We start from the raw sequence: 19198 nt of genomic DNA, 5'->3' as shown, positions 1-19198 counted from the left end.
CTGAACAGCGCTGCGCTGTGTGGGAAAATCTTTCCCCCAGAATCAGTTTATGTTATAAAATGTTTATGAATGCCATTGGTCTGCATTACCTTGTGTTTAGGACATCTTAATGAAAAGTTCTCTTCGCTTAATAGGCAGCCTGAAATAAAAAACATTTTTACATATTACAAAAGGACTGCATACCCCCGTCTTTTTTACATCTTGACTTGGAACCATTATACATTTTTCACCCTTTACCCTTCTTACCCCACCTGTCCACCCCCTACCCTACCCCATCCCAGTCCACCATCCTACATGCTCCACCACCCACCCTAACCCATCCCAGTCCATTACCCTACCTGTTCCACAACCCACCCTACCTGCTCCACCACCCTGCCCAGTCCACTCCAACACCAACCCTACCGCATCCCAGTCCATTACCCTACCTACTCCACCACCCACCCTACCTGCTCCACCAACTTACCCAATCCACTCCACCACCCACACTACCCCATCCCAGTCCACCATCCTACATGCTCCACCACCCACCCTACCTGCTCCACCACCCACCCTAACCCATCCCAGTCCATTACCCTACCTGCTCCACCACCCTGCCCAGTCCACTCCACCATCCACCCTAACCCATCCCAGTCCATTACCCTACCTGTTCCACAACCCACCCTACCTGCTCCACCACCCTGCCCAGTCCACTCCACCACCAACCCTACCCCATCCCAGTCCATTACCCTACCTACTCCACCACCCACCCTACCTGCTCCACCAACTTACCCAATCCACTCCACCACCCACACTACCCCATCCCAGTTCACCGCTCTATCTGCTCCACTACCCAACCTACCTGCTCCACACCCCTACCTGGTCCTGCTCCACCACCCCACTCATTTCACCACTCATAGGGTTCATCACCCTACTGCTCCACCACCCACACTACCCATTCCTAATCCATTACCCTACCTGCTCCATCGACCACCCTACCCCATTTTGGTCCATCACTCACCATACTCCTTTCCAGTCCACTACCTTACAAGCTCCACCACCCACCCTACCTTCTCCACCACCCACCCTACCCGATCCTGGCCCAACGCCCATCCTGCCCCATCTCAGTCCACCACCCTACCTCCTCCACCATCCATCTTGTTCGACAACCCTACTCGGCCCAGCACCACCACTGACCCTACCCCTTTTCTAGTCCACCTCTCTACATGCACCACCACCCACCCTACATGCTTCACCACCCTACCCGGTCCACTTCACCACCCATCCTACCCCATCCCAGGCCACCACCAAACGTGCTTCAAAAACACCCACCCTACCTCATCCTGGTCCACCACCCTACCGACTCCATCACCCACACTATCCTATCCCAGTCCACCACCCAACCTACCTGCTCCACAACCCTACCTGCTCCCCCACCCATACTACCTATTCCCAGTCCACTACCCTACCCGCTCTATGACCCATCGTACTTGGTCCTGCTCCACTGACCACCCGCTACACCACCCACTGTACCCCATCCCAATCCACCACCCTACCTCCTCCAGCACCCATTCTACTTGTTCTACCACCTCACCCCGACTGCTCCACCACCCACCCTCCCCATCCCAGTCCACCACCTATCCTACCTGTTCTGCCACCCACCCTGCTCTTTCCCAGTTCACCACCTTACCCGGTCTGTTCTGCCACCTATCCTCCCCATCCTAGTCCACCACCCTACCCACTCCACCACCTACCCTACCCCCTGCATCACCCAAATACCCTGTCCCAGTCCACTACCCTACCCCCTCCACCAACCACTCTATCCTATCCCAGTCCACCACTTTGTTACACTACGAACATTAGCCCAGTCCACCACTCTACCTGCTCCACAAGCACTCTACCTGGTCCTGCTCCACAACCCACATTACCCATCTAACATTATTTAATACCCTTCGATCCTATACATTTTTCCTTCCAGGCCCTAACATCTCTCTTTTCACTCTCATGTACAAAGTGTGTTTATTAATATTAATGTGCACTGTTTTTGCACTATTGGTCACCCTACTGTTCCTAGATATATGTTCAGTTGTGCTAATGTATGTATGCACTGCTTTTTGTTCTCAGTTACCTAGGTATGCTCCTACCTCTCATGACCTATCTTCTTTGATTGAATGTGGTGGAAAGGCGAGACGTCACGCTCTCCACCTCATCCAATCACATCATTCGCTAAATTGCACCCATGCCAAGCAGCCAACATCTGGTGTTCAGTAAGCAGCAGGGCAGCATCTCGGCATGGGACCCAGAAGCAAGTGGAGATCCCTGGAATTGCGGTGTCTACTTCACTGATTTCCAGCTTCCAGGGGGTTTGGCCAGATATGGTATATACTGTTACATTGATCCATACATTAAATTCTTTAACAAAAATCTATGCGTTTCAGGGGAAAGAGGCTTCCCACTTCTTCAGGGCTTAAATATACCGAATGGTGTTTATTAGAGAAGAGAGAAAACTGGATGGCTGTTGGAGACGATGACATCCCAGTTTTAATTAATCAAATGAACACCATCTGGCTTAAAATACATTTCATATATTTTAAGCCCTGAAGAAGTGGGGCCTTTTTCCTCCGTAATGTGTGTTAATCAAGAAACTTTTTATATTGACCATCAAGCTATGTGGTTGCACATCGAGCTATGTGACCGTTCAAAAACGGATTATCTGTAGCATGGTGCACTCACCACGACCTCCACCCCTCCACGCTACCTTGGCCTCCTCAAAGGAGAACTACCTTCCTCTATAGATAATATTGATCAATCTAGTACTCCCTTATATCCACTACATCTGTGTGTGTGTGCTGGCCGTTTTGTCTTACCTGCCTCCATGGCACACGTGTAGTGGTACGACTGGACACAACCCTTGTGGCTGCAGCCAACGGTGGCCCCGGACTTTTGACACTTGGGACAGAGCTGTAAGAGAGAAAGGATTGTTAGCGTTTGCAGCAGCAGACAAGGTCCTTTGGGGATGAGGTTATACAGGGTCAGGAGTAAAAAAAAAAAAAAAAAAATGAGGAACCGTACGGGGGATTATGATTCACAGCTATTGCATGCCACTACCCAGAATCCTTAGCAGCGGCAAGAATGTCTTTGTGTGGACTTGTCTCAGAAATGTCAACAGGGACACAATGCCCTAATCTGTGGTGTGTACAGGCCAATATATACACGTTCATCTCTGCCTCCCTCGGGAGTGTGGAAAGGCTGTGTATGTCAAGCCAAAAAAAGATAGACTGGGAAGGATTAGAGCTCCTGTCAGGTTTTTACTGCCATCTACGGCTCCCTTTACCACTTCAACACCGGGCACTTTCACCCCATTCCCACCCAGGCCAATTTTCAGCTTTTAGCACTGTTGCACTTTTAATGACAATTGCGCGGTCATACAACACTGTACCTCTGTGAAATTGTTATTATTTTGAGACAGATGGAGCTTTCTTTAATCACCACTGAGTTTCTTTTTTGCCAAGCAAATTAAAAAAAATAAGTTTTTCTTGCTGATGGGCACCGATGAGGAGGCACTAATATGCAGCACTGATATACGGCACTGATGGGCGGCACTAATGAGCACAGATGAGGAGGCACGGATATGCAGCACTGAAAGGCAGCACTAATATGTAGCACTGATATGCTGCACTGATGAGGGACTAATATGCAGCACTGATATGGGGCACTGATGGACAGCACTGATATGAGGCACTGATGAGGGACTAATATGCAGCACTGATGGGCAGCACTGATATGCGGCACTGATGAGGGACTAATATGCAGCACTGATGGGCAGCATTGATATGCGGCACTGATGAGGCGCTAATATGCGGCACTGATGAGGGACTAATATGCGGCACTGATGAGGCGCTAATATGCGGCACTGATGAGGGACTAATATGCAATACTGATGGGCAGCATTGATATGTGGCACTAATATGCAGCACTGACAAGGCACTAATATGCAGCACTGATGAGGAGGCACTAATATGCAGCACTGATGAGGAGGCACTAATATGCAGCACTGATGAGGAGGCACTAATATGCAGCACTGATGAGGCACTAATATGCAGCACTGATAGGAAGCACTGATCTGCAGCACTGATGAGGCACCTATGAGGAAGCACTTATATGCAGTGATGGACATCACTAATGGACACTAAAAGGCAGCACTGATTGGCAACACTGAGGTGCACTGAAAAGCATCACTGATGGAGCTGCACTGATTATCAGTGCAGATCGACCCATCAGGAGAGACGCTCATTGGCTCTTTTACTCACGTGAGTAGAGGAATGCCAATAGCCGGCACTTTCTAGTTCCACTGTGATCAGCAGTGATTGGAAACAGCTGATCACGTGGTAAAGAGCCTCCGTCATAGGCTCTTTACCATGATCGGAGATGTGGTGTGTCCGATCGACACACCGCACCACCAATCGCTGTGCACCCCCCGGGGGGCACGCACAATCGGCTTGTTCTGAAGGACATCAAATAACCTTTAGTCAGAACAATGGAACCTCCTTCCCCAAGAGCCTAACCCTCACTTCCTGTCCCAGTGACAACATTTTACCAGATAGGAAGTGAAGGGAAATCTGCTCCAAGGACAGAAATAAAACTCTGACAGGGGTTTTAGCCCTCTAATACTGTACATTTTTTTTCGTTTTCTGCTGTGTTGGAGGGCACCCCTCACCGCCTGTCTGGTAAACCATCATTGCCAGCTGGACAGGAAGTGAGGGTAAATTTCTGTGACAGAAACTACGTTTGGATTTCCTGCTATTCGAGGCTCTAAGCCATTTCCACTCTATCCAAATCTAAAAACAACTCTTATAACTATATACAGCTCTAAGGCCCCTTTCACACGATAGGCCTGCTCAGATCGGCCAGACTAGAGTGGGTCACCCATTGACTCCTATGGACAGGCGAGTGTCAGCGGAGATGACACCGCCTGCCATCCTATCTGCTAAAAACAGACGTATGGCGATACGTTCAGCCAATCGCCTGGCGAATTGGATCGAATGAGATATGATGAAAACAGACACGCTGTCCGTTTTTGTTCGCTCTCCCCATAGAAATCAGCGGGGCTCCGACAGGTCTCTCCCCACTCAGTGAGCAGAGACGGACCTGTCATCCGCCTGCTCAGCGGAGATCAACGGAGAGATCTCCCACTGAGCTGGTGGACTCTGCTGAGCGGATCTGCCCCGTGTGAAAGGGGCGTTAGAGTGGTTGTAAACACAACCACAATACAAAGCCAGTGAAGTGACTGGCCTCAGGTGATACACAGAGATAAAACAAGTCCTCCTACATAAGTTGTACCTGTTTATCTGCATCATTCCCTTGTCTACATCCCTTCAAAGAGCAGAATTTATTCTGCTCATCTCAGCTGTCAGAAAACAGGGAGCGGAGAGCTTAAATTACACTCTGCAGAGCTCAGTGAGGAGAACACTAAAAGCTGATTGGAGGGAAGAGGCAGCCCTCCCCCTCTTTCACACAGCACACAGGAACAGAGCTGAGGTTGTCAATCACAAGCAGTGTGCTGAATCTACTCCCCTGTCACCATTTTACCTCTTGGTGTCAGGAAAATGTGTCAGAACTGACTCATGCAGACAGCAGAGTAATAAAGCAGCAGACAGAAATTACACTCAGTGCTCTTAATTGAGACAAGTACACAATATAGAGGGATATGCTTTGTTCATATTTCATGTCTGAGGTTTACAACCACTTTAAGTCTGACCTTCCCTTCAGTCTTGCACAGTTGTTCTGGCTTCTCTCCTGGACTGAAAATGCTTACTCTGATTTCACTGCACACTGCAAACTTCTCACAATGTGCATTGGAAGCTGCAGAAAGTCAGATAGCACCCCACCTAATTTACTGGCTGCAGGATGTCCAGCATCATCTAGCTCTTTCCGCCGTAGCCTGACTGTCCCTGGCCCACCCCTTTTCATTTATTGGATTTTAGTTCTTTCAATCGTGAAGGCTCACCTAGGGTGGTCTGGGTGCAAATAAAGCTTGCCTAGGAACAACCGCTCCTCAGGACCAGTGGTGTTCAAACTGCGGCCCTTTGCTTGCCTTTATCCGGCCCCTGGGGCATTTTTCCTTCCACTGACAGCAATGATGGGACACTGTTCCTCCCACCGACAGCAATGATGGGACACTGTTCCTCCCACCGACAGCAATGATGGGACACTGTTCCTCCCACTGACAGCAATGATGGGACACTGTTCCTCCCACCGACAGCAATGATGGGACACTGTTCCTCCCACCGACAGCAATGATGGGACACTCTTCCTCCCACCGACAGCAATGATGGGACACTCTTCCTCCCACCGACAGCAATGATGGGGCACTCTTCCTCCCACTGACAGAAATTATGGGACACTGTTCCTCCCACCGACAGCAATGATGGGACACTCTTCCTCCCACCGACAGCAATGATGGGACACTCTTCCTCCCACTGACAGAAATTATGGGACACTGTTCCTCCCACTGACAGCAATGATGGGGCACTATTCCTCCCACTGACAGCAATGATGGGACACTATTCCTCCCACTGACAGCAATGATGGGACACTATTCCTCCCACTGACAGCAATGATGGGACACTGTTCCTCCCACTGACAGCAATGATGGGACACTATTCCTCTCACTGACAGCAATGATGGGACACTATTCCTCTCACTGACAGCAATGATGGGACACTATTCCTCCCACTGACAGCAATGATGGGACACTGTTCCTCCCACCGACAGCAATGATGGGACACTATTCCTCTCACTGACAGCAATGATGGGACACTATTCCTCCCACTGACAGCAATGATGGGACACTATTCCTCCCACTGACAGCAATGATGGGACACTGTTCCTCCCACCGACAGCAATGATGGGACACTATTCCTCTCACTGACAGCAATGATGGGACACTATTCCTCCCACTGACAGCAATGATGGGACACTATTCCTCCCACCGACAGCAATGATGGGACACTCTTCCTCCCACCGACAGCAATGATGGGACACTCTTCCTCCCACTGACAGAAATTATGGGACACTGTTCCTCCCACCGACAGCAATGATGGGGCACTATTACTCCCACTGACACCAATGATGGGACACTATTCCTTCCACCGACAGCAATGATGGGACACTGTTCCTCCCACTGACAGCAATGATGGGATACTATTCCTTCCACTGACACCAATGATGGGACACTATTCCTCCCACTGACAGCAATGGGGCATAGCTCCTCCCACTGTTATAAACAACTATTCCTCCTTCTACTGACTACAGGCACTATGTCATTGTTTTGCTCCCACTGACGCTGAGGCATGTCCTACTTCCACTGGCCACCCTCTCCCCCCCTAAAGTCTGAAGGACAATAAACCGGCCCTTTGTTTAGAAAGTTGGGAGAACCCTGCTCCAGACTGAAATCCATCCATCAAGACATTTTTAGATTTCCTTAACTACTCTCCAGGAGCCACCCCCTGCTTGCATCAGGGCTGGGGGCTCTCGAGAAGAGCACCGAAGCAGGGTTCCGTGATGTTTTCAGGAAGCCATGTACAGCACCCTGCCAACTCCTCCCATCAGCCATGATCTGTCTGAATTGCATAGAGAAGCACAGAGACCCAGTGATGAGGCCACTGGGTCTAAATTTAAGAGATGTAATAAAAACAGAAAAGGTTTATAAAAAAAAAACCCTCTTTAGAATGTTGATGAAGAGGGGTAGAGGGGCAGGGCAGGCAAAATGTAAGAAAATATTAGTTTTAACTGCACTATGCCCTTCTGGGTCCTAAATATACTCCTTGCCATGGCGGGGGGGGGGCGAGAAGAGGAGACCCTGAGCCTATTAAATAAATGGCTGCTGGCATCCCCCTCGCCTTGTCTTTAGTCATGCACAATGCAGTTCACAGCAGCCTCAGGAGGAGCAATGACCGTAGTGAAATCTGCAGCATCACTCATGTAACTGTGGCATCAAAATAAGTTGTAGATGAGGAATCCAGTAAGAAAATAAAATGTAAAAGGTCCATTATTTTTTTATTTTTTTTTATTGACATTGATATTTCAGTTGTAGGTGTCAGCTCCTGGCTTCCCATATGTCTTGGATACTCCAACGGTAACAGGAAATGCAGAGAAATCTCCCAAAAGGGACACAGTAAAGAAAAAAAAAAATCTGACAGAGATTCTACGCCATCTAAAATATAAAAAAATGTTCTGGTTAGAGATAAACTTTTACTTTCAAAGTGTTTGAAGAAGGAACTGAATGTGTTGCATTTAGTAACTTGCCCAATGCCCTCGCTGCATTATGGGAGAAGGGACAACCTATGACCAATTCAGTACTTGCTCCAGACACCGAGACAAATGAACCAACCCCATTGGGTTCCCTTGGGGGCTCGTATCTGGGACAAAATCTGCTTTCTACAGAATAGGAGAACGGAGCACAAGAAAAAGTGTTTCTGCATTTTATTCTGCTTATCAAGGAAAACCCGGCTCAGCATCCAAAACATCAGACAAAGTAGGTGACACTGACGCAAGAGCCAGCTTCTGGGGTATTTGTACGAGTGGATATATTAGGGTAACTATATTGTGATATGGGGTGGTAAAACTCAGTGGTGTTGCGTTTTCAAGTGCGTTACCGTACAGCAGTCTGAACTTGTGGTTTAAGGGCTTGGAGGCCCCCTTTTATTAAGCAGAACTTAAAGAAAGTCCACAAAACACAAGTTTTCTTCAGCCAAAAACAATTAACAGAAAATACTGAGCCACCTGGCTCTTTTCCAGCAGCACCACTGCTCCTGGCACTGGTCCCTCAGACCCAACTAACCCCCATTACTCACTCAGCTTTAGCTACAGCACATCGCTACATGGGCCAGCTCCTGCCCTCTAGATAGGGGTGCTCCTAACATCTTGGGTTCTCACTCTTCCAAACCCTTCCGAGCCCTCCACTCCCCTGGAGTCACTAGTTGCCCCAGCTCTCTCAGTCCTGCAGACTCGCTCAGCTGTCCCAATCCTCCCTGTCTTATGGGTAAGGTATTTCACAAACATCGAGTCTTGTCTCCCAAGCAAAGGCCTTGAGCTATAACCAGCTCCTGGCTTATAAATGGATATGCACACCCATGTACTCACACACCCTGTCTGATCACAGGGCCCAGCTCCTTGCTTATAACAGATATGCGCACCTGTGTACTCACCCTACAGGTCTCCAAGAAGACCTGGACACAGGGCCCTAAGTTATGGCCAGCTCCTTGCTTATAACAGATTTGCACACCTGAGCACTCACACGCCCCACAGGTCTCCAGAAAGACCTGGACACAGGGCCCTTTGACCAGCTTTGACCAGCTCCTGGTATATAACAGATATGCACACCTGTCTACTCACAGACCCTACAGGTCTCCAGGAAGACCTGGACACAGGGCCCTAAGCTATGGCCAGCTCCTCGCTTATAACAGATATGCACTACTACACCCTACAGGTCTCCGAAAGATCTGGACACAGGGTCCTTCGCTATGACCAGCTCCTGGTTTATAACAGATATGCACATCTGTGTACTCACACACTCTACAGGTCTCCAGAAAGACCTGGACAAAGGGCCCAGCTCCTTGCTTATAACAGATATGCACACCTGTGTACTCACACGTCCTACTGGTCTCCAGAAAGACCTGGACACAGGGCCCTTAGCTATGACCAGCTCCTGGTTTATAACAGATATGCACACCTGTGTACTCACAGACCCTACAGGTCTTCAGGAAGACCTGGACACAGGATTGAAGGCTTCATCCCACTAAAGATATTTTTAACCCTTTAAGCTGAGGGATAAAACATATCAGGAGAGACTTCAGGAACGTAAAGGGGTTGTAAAGGTTTGTTTTTTATTTTTTAAAAAGGTTCCTTTAAGCTAGTGCATTGTTGGTTCACTTACCTTTTCCTTTGATTTCCCTTCTAAATGTTTTTTTTCTTTATTTTCTTTGTCTGAATTTCTCACTTTCTGTTCCTCCTCAGTAAGCTGTTCTGGCTGACTAAACACCGCTCGGATGATGGTGTGAAGTTTACTGAGGAGGAACAGGAAGTGAGAAATTTAGACAAAGAAAAAAAAACATTCAGAAGGGAAATCGAAGGAAAAGGTAAGTGAACCAACAATGCACTAGCTTAAAGGAACCTATTTAGAAAATAAAAAAACAAAGCTTTACAACCCCTTTAATATGTACAGTCTCCTGGACACTGGGCCCTGAGCTATGGCCAGCTTTATAAAAGATATGCACACCTGTGCATTCACACATTCTACAGGTCTCCGGAAGACCTGGACATAGGGCCCTGAGCTATGGCCAGCTGCTGGTTTATAACGAATATGCACACCTGTGTACTCACACACCCTACATGTCTCCAGGAAGACCTGGACACAAGGCTCTAAGCTGTGGCCAGCTCCTGGTTTATAACAAATATGCACACCTGTGTTAGGGTTGCCACCTCATCCCTTTAAAACCGAACACATATTAATTACACCGTTTCTGTGGCTGATTAAGGTGATAATTAAACTCACTTGGTGCCTTATCTGCATGAAATTAGCCTCAGAACCTGTGTAATTCATATGTGTTCGGGTTTAAAGGGATGAGGTGGCAACTCTAACCTGTGTACTCACACACCCTACAGGTCTCCAGGAAAACCTGGACACAGGATCGAAGGCTTCATCCCACTAAAGACATTTTTTAAGCCTTTTGGCTGAGAGCCGGTTCACACTGCGGGCGATGCGAGGCGACACGACTTGCCTCGCCTCGATCTGACAAGTCGCCCCCGTTCTGTACAATGGAACCGTTCTGAGAGGAGCGACTCGAGTCGCTCCGACTCAGAAAAAAGGTTCCTGTACTACTTTCGGGCGACCTCGGGGCGACTTGCATTGACTTCTATACAGAAGTCATCTGCAAGTTGCCGCTGAGGTCGCGGCGAGGCAAGTCGGTGTCGCCTCGCATCGCCTGCAGTGTGAACCGGCCCTGAGGGATAAAATATATTAGGAGAGACTTCCGAAACTTACTATGCATGGTCTAGGGGAAAGAAGGGAAAGGGGAAACATGACTGAAGCCTGAGCTTGCAAAGACATTCAGTGCATCCAAAGTGAATTTTATATTCTTTGTGGTTATTGAAGAATCTAGTTAAAAACGTGTGTGCCTGGAGTTCAGCTTTAACAAAAGTAGGAACAATTGTTTACAGCTATAAAAAAAACCTATGGCTTTCAGTAACCACTTTGTGCCAGTAGGTGGCAGAATATAATAGTGCATCTACCCCTCCCCCCCTCCCTCCCCCTCCGCTGTGCAAGTCATTCACCAGAAAATGAAACACATGGCAGCATCTATTCACATGTTCTACCCCAACTTCACCCTTATTATGTTTTTTATTTTGTTTTTTTAAAAACATTTTCACAATTTAATTTAAGCCATATACTTATTGCTGTTTTATGTGTTGTGTTAACATAACTGAAGAATGTTATATAAGGAGCGCGGAGATGCAGAAGGCCATTGTTATGTCAGCGGTTGCCTGGTGACCAGAAATAAAATGATTACTTATACAGTTTGGGTGTGCCGTTCACCTCATTACACGCCAAATAACATAAAATATTGGTGTTTTTAGAAACCTTGCTGGGTGAATGTTAAAGTTTGTTTCCTACTTCCACTGGCTGTTGCAAGGGCCAGGCCACCCAAGACTAAAGTTTTAGGAGGGGTTTGGTCTGAAGATCCCATTGACTTCTTAGGGACACCGGTTTTGAGACGCCTATGGTCGGTTTTTGCTGGAAGAAATGGTGGCAACCCTAAGCATCGCTCTCTTGTTCAGCTTTGTAATGGCTGTGGTAAGGGTACAAAGCCAGAAATCTAGCTGGGCTGTTTCTTTTTTTGAGAGTTTTCAAGTACCAGTTGGTGATTCGGCCCAGTAGACTTAAAGCAGAATTCCAGAAGAAAATCGAATTGCCCAAGTATAAAAAAAAAAAAAACAGCTCTGCAATATTTACCTTCAATCCGTGCTCTGCAGTACTTCTTCTCCACCACTAGATGTTGCCAATCTTCCAGGCTGAATGACAACCCACTTCTTCTGAGTTCAGGTTGTCGTGGACACACCCCCTGGGATGGCGTGATCACACAGCCTTAGTTTAAAGTTCTACTGCACTGAACAGTACTCACAAGTCATTACAAAACTAAAGGAAAGGATTTACAAAGCTAGCGTATGGGGTTTTGACCATAACTGAAAACTGATCTGTTTAATTAGGCAGTGAAAGGCGTAACTATATACAACAACCCATGTAAGCCAATCAGATCTTGCACTTCATTGGTTTAGAGTTGTTAGAATAATGAAATGTTGCTTTTGATTGGCTGTTATGATTATGCCTAGGGGCTCATTCACACTTGCTCAAAATACTGATGCTTATCGAACGCACCTATAGCGTTAATGCACTTTAATAGGTGCGGCTCTTAAGCATTTAATGAGCATTAACAACGCTCCCCCAAATGCCCTATATGCATTTGCAGCACAGTAGACAAGGGTTTTTGGCTTGGTAAAACTGCACCACAAAATTCCTCTAATAGCTGGTTAAGGAGTGGAAGCCGATGCCGCATTCCTTAACAACCGATGAGTCATCAGCTGTCAGCGGGGTTCCCCATAGACAGCTGAATCGCCTACAATAGTTGGTTGTTAAGGAGCTGGCCGGCCGCTGTGGCCTTAACAACTGATGGGTTCCCTGCTGACAGTTGAATGTAAAAACAAGAATTGCTGGGAATAAAAAAAAAATAAAAAATTGTGGGGAAAAATGGCGTGCCCCCCCCCCCCAATCCATACACGGCCCTTCAGGTCTGGTATGGATTTTGGGGGGACTCCACACCATTTTATTTCACAATTTTGACGTAGGGGTTCCCCTCAACATCCATACCAGAACCCAAGGGTCTGGTATCTATTGGGGGGAGCAACCCAATGCTTTTTCCCCCCCGATTTTTTTATTGCCGGCAATTATTTATTTTACATTCAGCTGTCAGCTGACTCACCGATGACAATAACTAGCTAAAATAAATTCACACTGTACTAACCTTGGCATGCAGCTGCAGCGTGTTACCATAGACTTGAATGGGAGGTGTTGAAAGGCTTCAAACGCCTCCTGACTCAACACGAGGCCTCAATTTTGAAGTGATGCGACGCTAACGCTTAATGTTTTGATAATGTGAACAGCACTGTGTGCTGTCCATTGTATCAATTGCATAGGCGTTTGAGGGGCATTTTTAAATGCCCCTCAAATGCCTGCTTTTAATGCCAGTGTGATCTTAGCCTTATGCTCCGCCTTATTATTATGGTCTGAAAACACAATGGGGTGGATTTACTAAAGGCAAAAAGACTGTGCACTCTGCTGACTTTCAGCATGCAATCATGTGGAAGCAAAAATTCTGTTTCATTTTTCATGTGATTGGGTATTCTTTGTAAAGTGCATTTTCACCTCATTTACTAAGCTCTGGAGCAACTGCACTTGCAAAGTGTGCAGTCTAATTTCCTTTAGTAAATCAACTGCATTATGCCTATAGAAGGAACATATTAATATACAATAGAACCGGGGAGGGAGTCCAACATTAATATGTTATTTTATATTAACAAACACATGACAAAATATAATTACTTACCCCTGAAGTTGCCATCTGAATGGCTTCATGGATGCCATACAGTTTCCCGGCTACCAGGTAAACGCCGCTGGTCCAAACTGCACAGGCCTCATGCACCCAGTGCTCCTGCGTTTCTGGTTCTGCAGAGTGCACCTCGGGCACTTTGACACACTGATGTCTCTTGGGTTTCTCAGTCTCTGTCACCTCCAACTTTTTGCTGCAACAGTAACAGCTGGGCAACTTCCTGAGCATTCCACGAGCACTAGATCGTAGCGTATTCGGTTTGACTACGTCAGCGGCTCCACCGTCTGTACAAGACGGCCTCCCGCCACCTCCGGTGCAGAGGGAATCCACGGCCTTGGAAGATTTGTCTGTGTCCTCTGGTTTCGGTTTATCTTTCAGCCTGGATTTCTTGTTAGGCAAACAGTCCATAGGATAGTAAGGCCCACACAGGTCGCCCAAGTCTTTATAATTGGCTGGGCAACGGCACAAGCAGCAGAGGAGACAGCCAGAGCTGACTGATTTGCACACTAAAGGTCCCAGCTGCATCCGGGAGGAAAAAGGCAGGCTGCCTTGGCTGGCAAATGCGACGGATTGAGACGCTGAGTGAGCAGCGCTTCTCTCCTTCAGTAATCGAGCCTCTTCTCCTGAAGTATTTATTACAGTGCAGATGGTGGTGAATGTATTTTTTTTCTCCACCTGAATGTACGGTGTGAAGAGGCGGACTCGATTTTCTGGCCTCACTGGTTTAGCCGATACATACTTCAGCTTGATTTCTGGTTCTTTAGGTGTAACGGGAGGTATGTTATGCCTCTTTCCCCTTCTCTTGCTCCCAGGTGGTTGACTAGTTGACTTTGAGTTGTTTTGAGAAGAACACTTACGTTGCCTCTTGTTGTAGCCATTAAAAGTTGGATGCTTTGTTTTTTTCCTGGTCCTAGTCTGTGTCAAGGTCTCTTCAGCTGCCTCAGGAATTATGGAGTCCTCCTCCAACTTTTTGCACTCATTGGGTCGATATTTATTGGCTAGCAAAGAGCTTTCTGACAAGGACTTGTCTTTTGAAGTCAGAAGCACAGACGGAACAGCTGCTAGTAGGGTTTTGACAGCCATTTTGGAAGTTCTCTGAGAACTTTTGGACCTACCTCTCCTGAGCTTTGTTTTAGGAACTGTATTCAGTTTTTTTGAACTTCTGCATTTTCCCTCTAGTTTTGCCACTGGTTGTGTGCCAATTTCTGCATGGAGAGAATTCGAAGTCCCTTTTTTCTTGTGGTAAGGTTTACCTTTGAAGGACCTATTGCCAACTCGACAGCTAACAGTGTGCATTTCAGCTTCTGGCTTTGGGGATTCAATTTGTACAATGTCCTGAGTCAACAACTTGGCTTCAGCATCTATTACAAAGCTATTATCTCTTAGCTCCTTGCCTTGAGAAGGTACGACTAAGGTATTGTTGCTAACTGCTCCAGTATTGACAGTCTCTCCTACGGGAGCACCTTGTTTCTTCTGATTTGGTGATGTAATCTTTTGTACTATTGCCTCCATTTTAAGTCCTCTGCCTTTTCTAGGTGGCAAAACCTTTGTTTTTATAGCACCATGATAAGACGACCGTGAAGTCATTTTTAAGCAAACTTCAGGAGCCATTCTCATGGAAGGAGAGCTTAGGATGACTTTACAAGCCTTCTTGGTAGCAAGCTTTAACTTGACTTTTTCCTTTTTGACGGGCTTAATTTTTTTGAACAAATTGGGAGGATTCTCTGATTTTTGTTCCTTTGTCTTTTTGCTGCGTATAATCAAGTTTTTCTTTTTGGCTGGAACTGGTGAAATAAAGGTTGATTTCCTCTTCAGAGAATGCAAAGGCTTTTCTGAGGTTTTTACATTTATTCCAATGCCGGAGGTTGCAAGTTTCATCCTTTTTCTTATTTTCGGAATAATTGGAAATGTGTCAGCTGCCGCGCAGTTGTTTGTTATAATCTTCTTTAAAGAAGTACGTTTCTTAAGCACAAAATTCATTCCTCTCTTTCCTCTTCTTCTTTTGGCTGGAAATAATTCCTGTTTCTTGCTACGAGACCTCAAAATCATAGACTGTTCATCCTTTAGGATGCTGATTTTTTTGGATTTTGGACCAGCACTAAGAACAGAAGACTGTTTATTTTGTAGGGCTATTGTTTCCTGGTCAGTGGGTGTGGACATTATTTTCTCACCATTTTTTCCACCCCTCTTTCCAGTTTTATAAGGAACCCTCTCTTTCTCACCGAATGCTACTCTTTTACTTAGTTTTTCAGGATGTGGTGCTTTTAAGTTTACCCCCGTGCCACATTCTTGTGGTTCCACTCTGGCAGTGGAAGAACGAGTGCACATCCTTGCTGATGTAGGCTGTGTTACAGGAACTTTGTCAACTTGTATTACTGTTGTGGCATTTAGATTTTGTGGTTGCAGTTTGAACTCAGCTTGGTTCCCGCCTTTATCGCTACTTTCCGATGTAATCTGTGCAGACATTTCCACCACCTTTGCTTCTGCTGCTTTGCACCTTCGACCGCGTTGAGGTTTCTTCACGGGTGGTTCTTCAGCCAAGATGGCTGTCTGTTCATTTGTTGCTTGTTGGTCAACTGTTTCGCTTTCCTCTGGCAGGGTTGAGACCACTTCTTTTTCAGCTTCTATTACTTCCGACTGACTTCCACTACAGTCTTTCACAGTCTCTTTGCTCTCCTCGTTGTTCTCCTTTGTGTCTTCCACTGCTTTGATGTGTGGCAATGTAGATTCAAACCAGCTGTTTACTTTGGACTCAGTCTCAACAGTTGGACCAAGCAACATGATTGAGCTGTCTGACAGTTGTGCACATTCAACTAAATTTTCTTTCTCTTCAGGGCTTGGGTTTTCTATGGATTCTGGTGTATTAATGGAAGATAAGGCTTCTGAATCCCTCACCTGCTTTGGGAGGGATTCATCATCTATGAGAGACTTTCTTTCTGAAAAATCACATAAAGAGGAATAGTCTTCTGGCTCTAAGTTGGATTCTTTTTGGGATGGGAGATCAGGGATGTCTTGAAATTCATCTTCGGTGTAACAATCTCTGGTATCCTCCAACCACTTCTCGTCAGTTTTGCCATCTTCTGTGTAGGTTAATTCTTCTGCCCCCTCCTTGTTAAACTCTTCAGCAGAGTCATTTTCCAGAGGTGTTTCCACATCGGGAACATCAAGGTGGCTATCAACTTTATTCTCCTTGTTTTGAAACAAGCCCTTCTGAAGATCTGAATGAAGAGTCAACTCAATTTCTTTCCACCTCAGACAAGACTCTGACATGTTCTTATCTGGCCACTCAAAGGGATCTGAACTCTTTGGGGTTGTGTTAGCCAATGTATTAGAGTAAATAGCATAGCTTGAGCTAGATGTTGCATTCTCAATGTTTTTTTCTGTAAGACTAACAGATTTTTCGGTGGTGTCCACAAGTTTTGTTTGCACTGTTGGAAGTTCGCTGAACTCACTGTTGTTCTTCATCTGTGTTTTATCTGGAGTAACTTTCTTCATAGCATCTGGAATTACTTGTGGAGCCCCTTGATCTGACCAGGTGTTCTTAACGACAGATTCTACACATCTGTGATTTTCTAGGTTAAATGGAGATTTAGGTGTACTGTTCAATTCTGGGGAATCAGCCCAGGCCTTTTCTGCTTTCTCATTATCAATAGCATCTTGAAGAGCAATGATCTCTGTAGACAACTCCTCTTGAGACAGTGCATTAACCAGTAAATGGGGACACTCCCTTTCGCTACTCACTAACTTAGCAAACGTCTCCAGAGGAAGACTAGTATGGATGCTTTGAAATGAATCATCAGATTTTGTAGACATATTATCAGGTGAAGTCACAGAACAGGTGGAGATAGACTCAGGTTTCATTTTGGTGCTGTTGGCCCTCCCAGGACTTCGTCCTGATCCACAGTACATGTAGTTTCTCTCTAGATGGTCTTCAGAGCCACTAAGGTAGTCAGTATCTTGCATTTCGGCATGTACAGATTGTGGAGTTCCCAATGTTTCGGAAAGAGGAGTACCCATTGGTTCAGAAGAATATGCACTGCTTTCAGAGCTGCAATGTTGCGTTTTCATTGACTCTGGGGTCCTGGGAGAAGTCTTAATGCCTTTCTTTTGGGGAATACCAGATTTGGACAGAAGTAACTGTTGGACAGTACTTGAGATGTTCTCCACTTGGGAAGTGAGAGCTGTAAGGCTCTGCAGACTGAGGTCAGAGAGCAAAGTCTCTGGGATTTTGTCATTTTGTAGACTTTTAGTTTGTGACTCTGGGCTTGAAGTGCCTGTGGGAGAGGGATTAAGAAGAGGCATGTAGTGACTGTGTTCGGAAATACCCATAGGAAAAGTATTGGGATTATGCTGCTGCTGCTGTTGCTGGTTATACTGGAAGTTTTCAAGGTTTGTCATGAGAGGAGATGGCGTAGAACTGTAAGATGGGGATCTGCCCACTGATCGGGCTGGGGAATGGCTGGCGCTGGGACTAAACGGTTGGTAATACTGTTCTGGGGTCCTACTGGGGGCCTCAGGCTGGCAGTATGCTTGACCTTGTTGGCTATAATGTTGGTATTTGGCCATGTTCTGGTAGTGCAAAGATTCCTGTGTGTGATGTCGCTGTGATTGTTCATAGGAAGCCATTCTAGATGCCTGGTAACCGTGCATGGCTTGCACCCTTTGGCCAGCAGCAGCCATGGCACGCTCATGTGGAGGGTTAGACGGGGCAGTGCAACTCTTGAAGGAGTGAGAGACAGGGCTGCCTGCTGGCACTGAGGAGTAGGTGGAAGTTGGAAAATTCTGATTAAAATGGGGAGACTGGGAGAAAGGGTGAGGGGAAGATGGGACATCATTTTGGACTTTTTGCCTGGGTATCTTAGGATAGTTAAGACTGGGCTGCTGTTGTGGGTGGTGTAGAGAGTGTGAACGGAATGACATTTGTCCAGAAGGGTCCTGGTACGCTCTTTCTTCTCCAGGAGTCTTTTTTATCACATTTTCCTCGTATTTTGCCCCCGTCAGAGCCTGAGTCTGTCCCCAGTTCTGCAGGCCATCTTCACCGGAATACTGTCCAGGGTACACATTGGTTTCAGGGAAACTGGCAAAAGAGACCCGTCCCTGCAGTTGCTGGACGTTTATGTGCTTGTCTCCCCGGGGGTATTTCTCCCCAGAGTTATTCTCATAGCCTTGGTAGGACGTCTGCGCATAGTAGCCTTTGGTCATCTGTCTCTGACGCACGCAATTGAGCCCAGGCTGACTTTGATGCCTGTAATTTTCCAGGCGTGAGGAATCCTGTGAAGATGGTTGGTAGTTCTGCTGGTTGCCGTGGAAACCACACCTTTCCCGAAAAGACTGCATGACTCGGTCTTGTTATCTGTAGGAGAAAAAAATAGAATATATCAGTAGATTTAGAGGCAATGTTTTTCATATGCTACAGTTCTTACCCCACTACCCCTTGACTGCAAATTCTAACAGACTCAACATAAGGAACTGAACCGTAAATCTAAAAAAAATCACTCAAATCAGGATTTGCAAACAATAATGAATAAACAGGATTACTAGTATACAGTCCGTTTGAA

The 19198-nt window shown here is 46.5% G+C and overlaps 1 protein-coding gene across 2 annotated transcripts in view; it reads right to left on the bottom strand.

Moving 5' to 3' along the window:
- RAI1 (retinoic acid induced 1) overlaps nt 1-19198 on the bottom strand; it is a 283330-nt gene that overhangs the window by 3102 nt on the left and 261030 nt on the right. For both annotated transcript variants that reach the window (XM_077449506.1, XM_077449507.1), the window contains 3 exons: nt 13638-18993; nt 2844-2937; nt 90-139 (listed from right to left, as the gene is read on the bottom strand). In XM_077449506.1, the coding sequence (XP_077305632.1) occupies nt 90-139; nt 2844-2937; nt 13638-18977 (5484 nt within the window). In that variant the 5' untranslated portion in view covers nt 18978-18993. The remainder of the gene's footprint in view (nt 1-89; nt 140-2843; nt 2938-13637; nt 18994-19198) is intronic.

The sequence above is a fragment of the Lithobates pipiens genome, unplaced genomic scaffold (genome assembly GCF_037356315.1).
Source record: "Lithobates pipiens isolate NorthernLeopardFrog02 unplaced genomic scaffold, aLitPip1_a1.2 Scaffold_22, whole genome shotgun sequence".
Classification (NCBI taxonomy): domain Eukaryota; kingdom Metazoa; phylum Chordata; class Amphibia; order Anura; family Ranidae; genus Lithobates; species Lithobates pipiens.
This window is presented reverse-complemented; position numbering and strand designations above follow the sequence as displayed.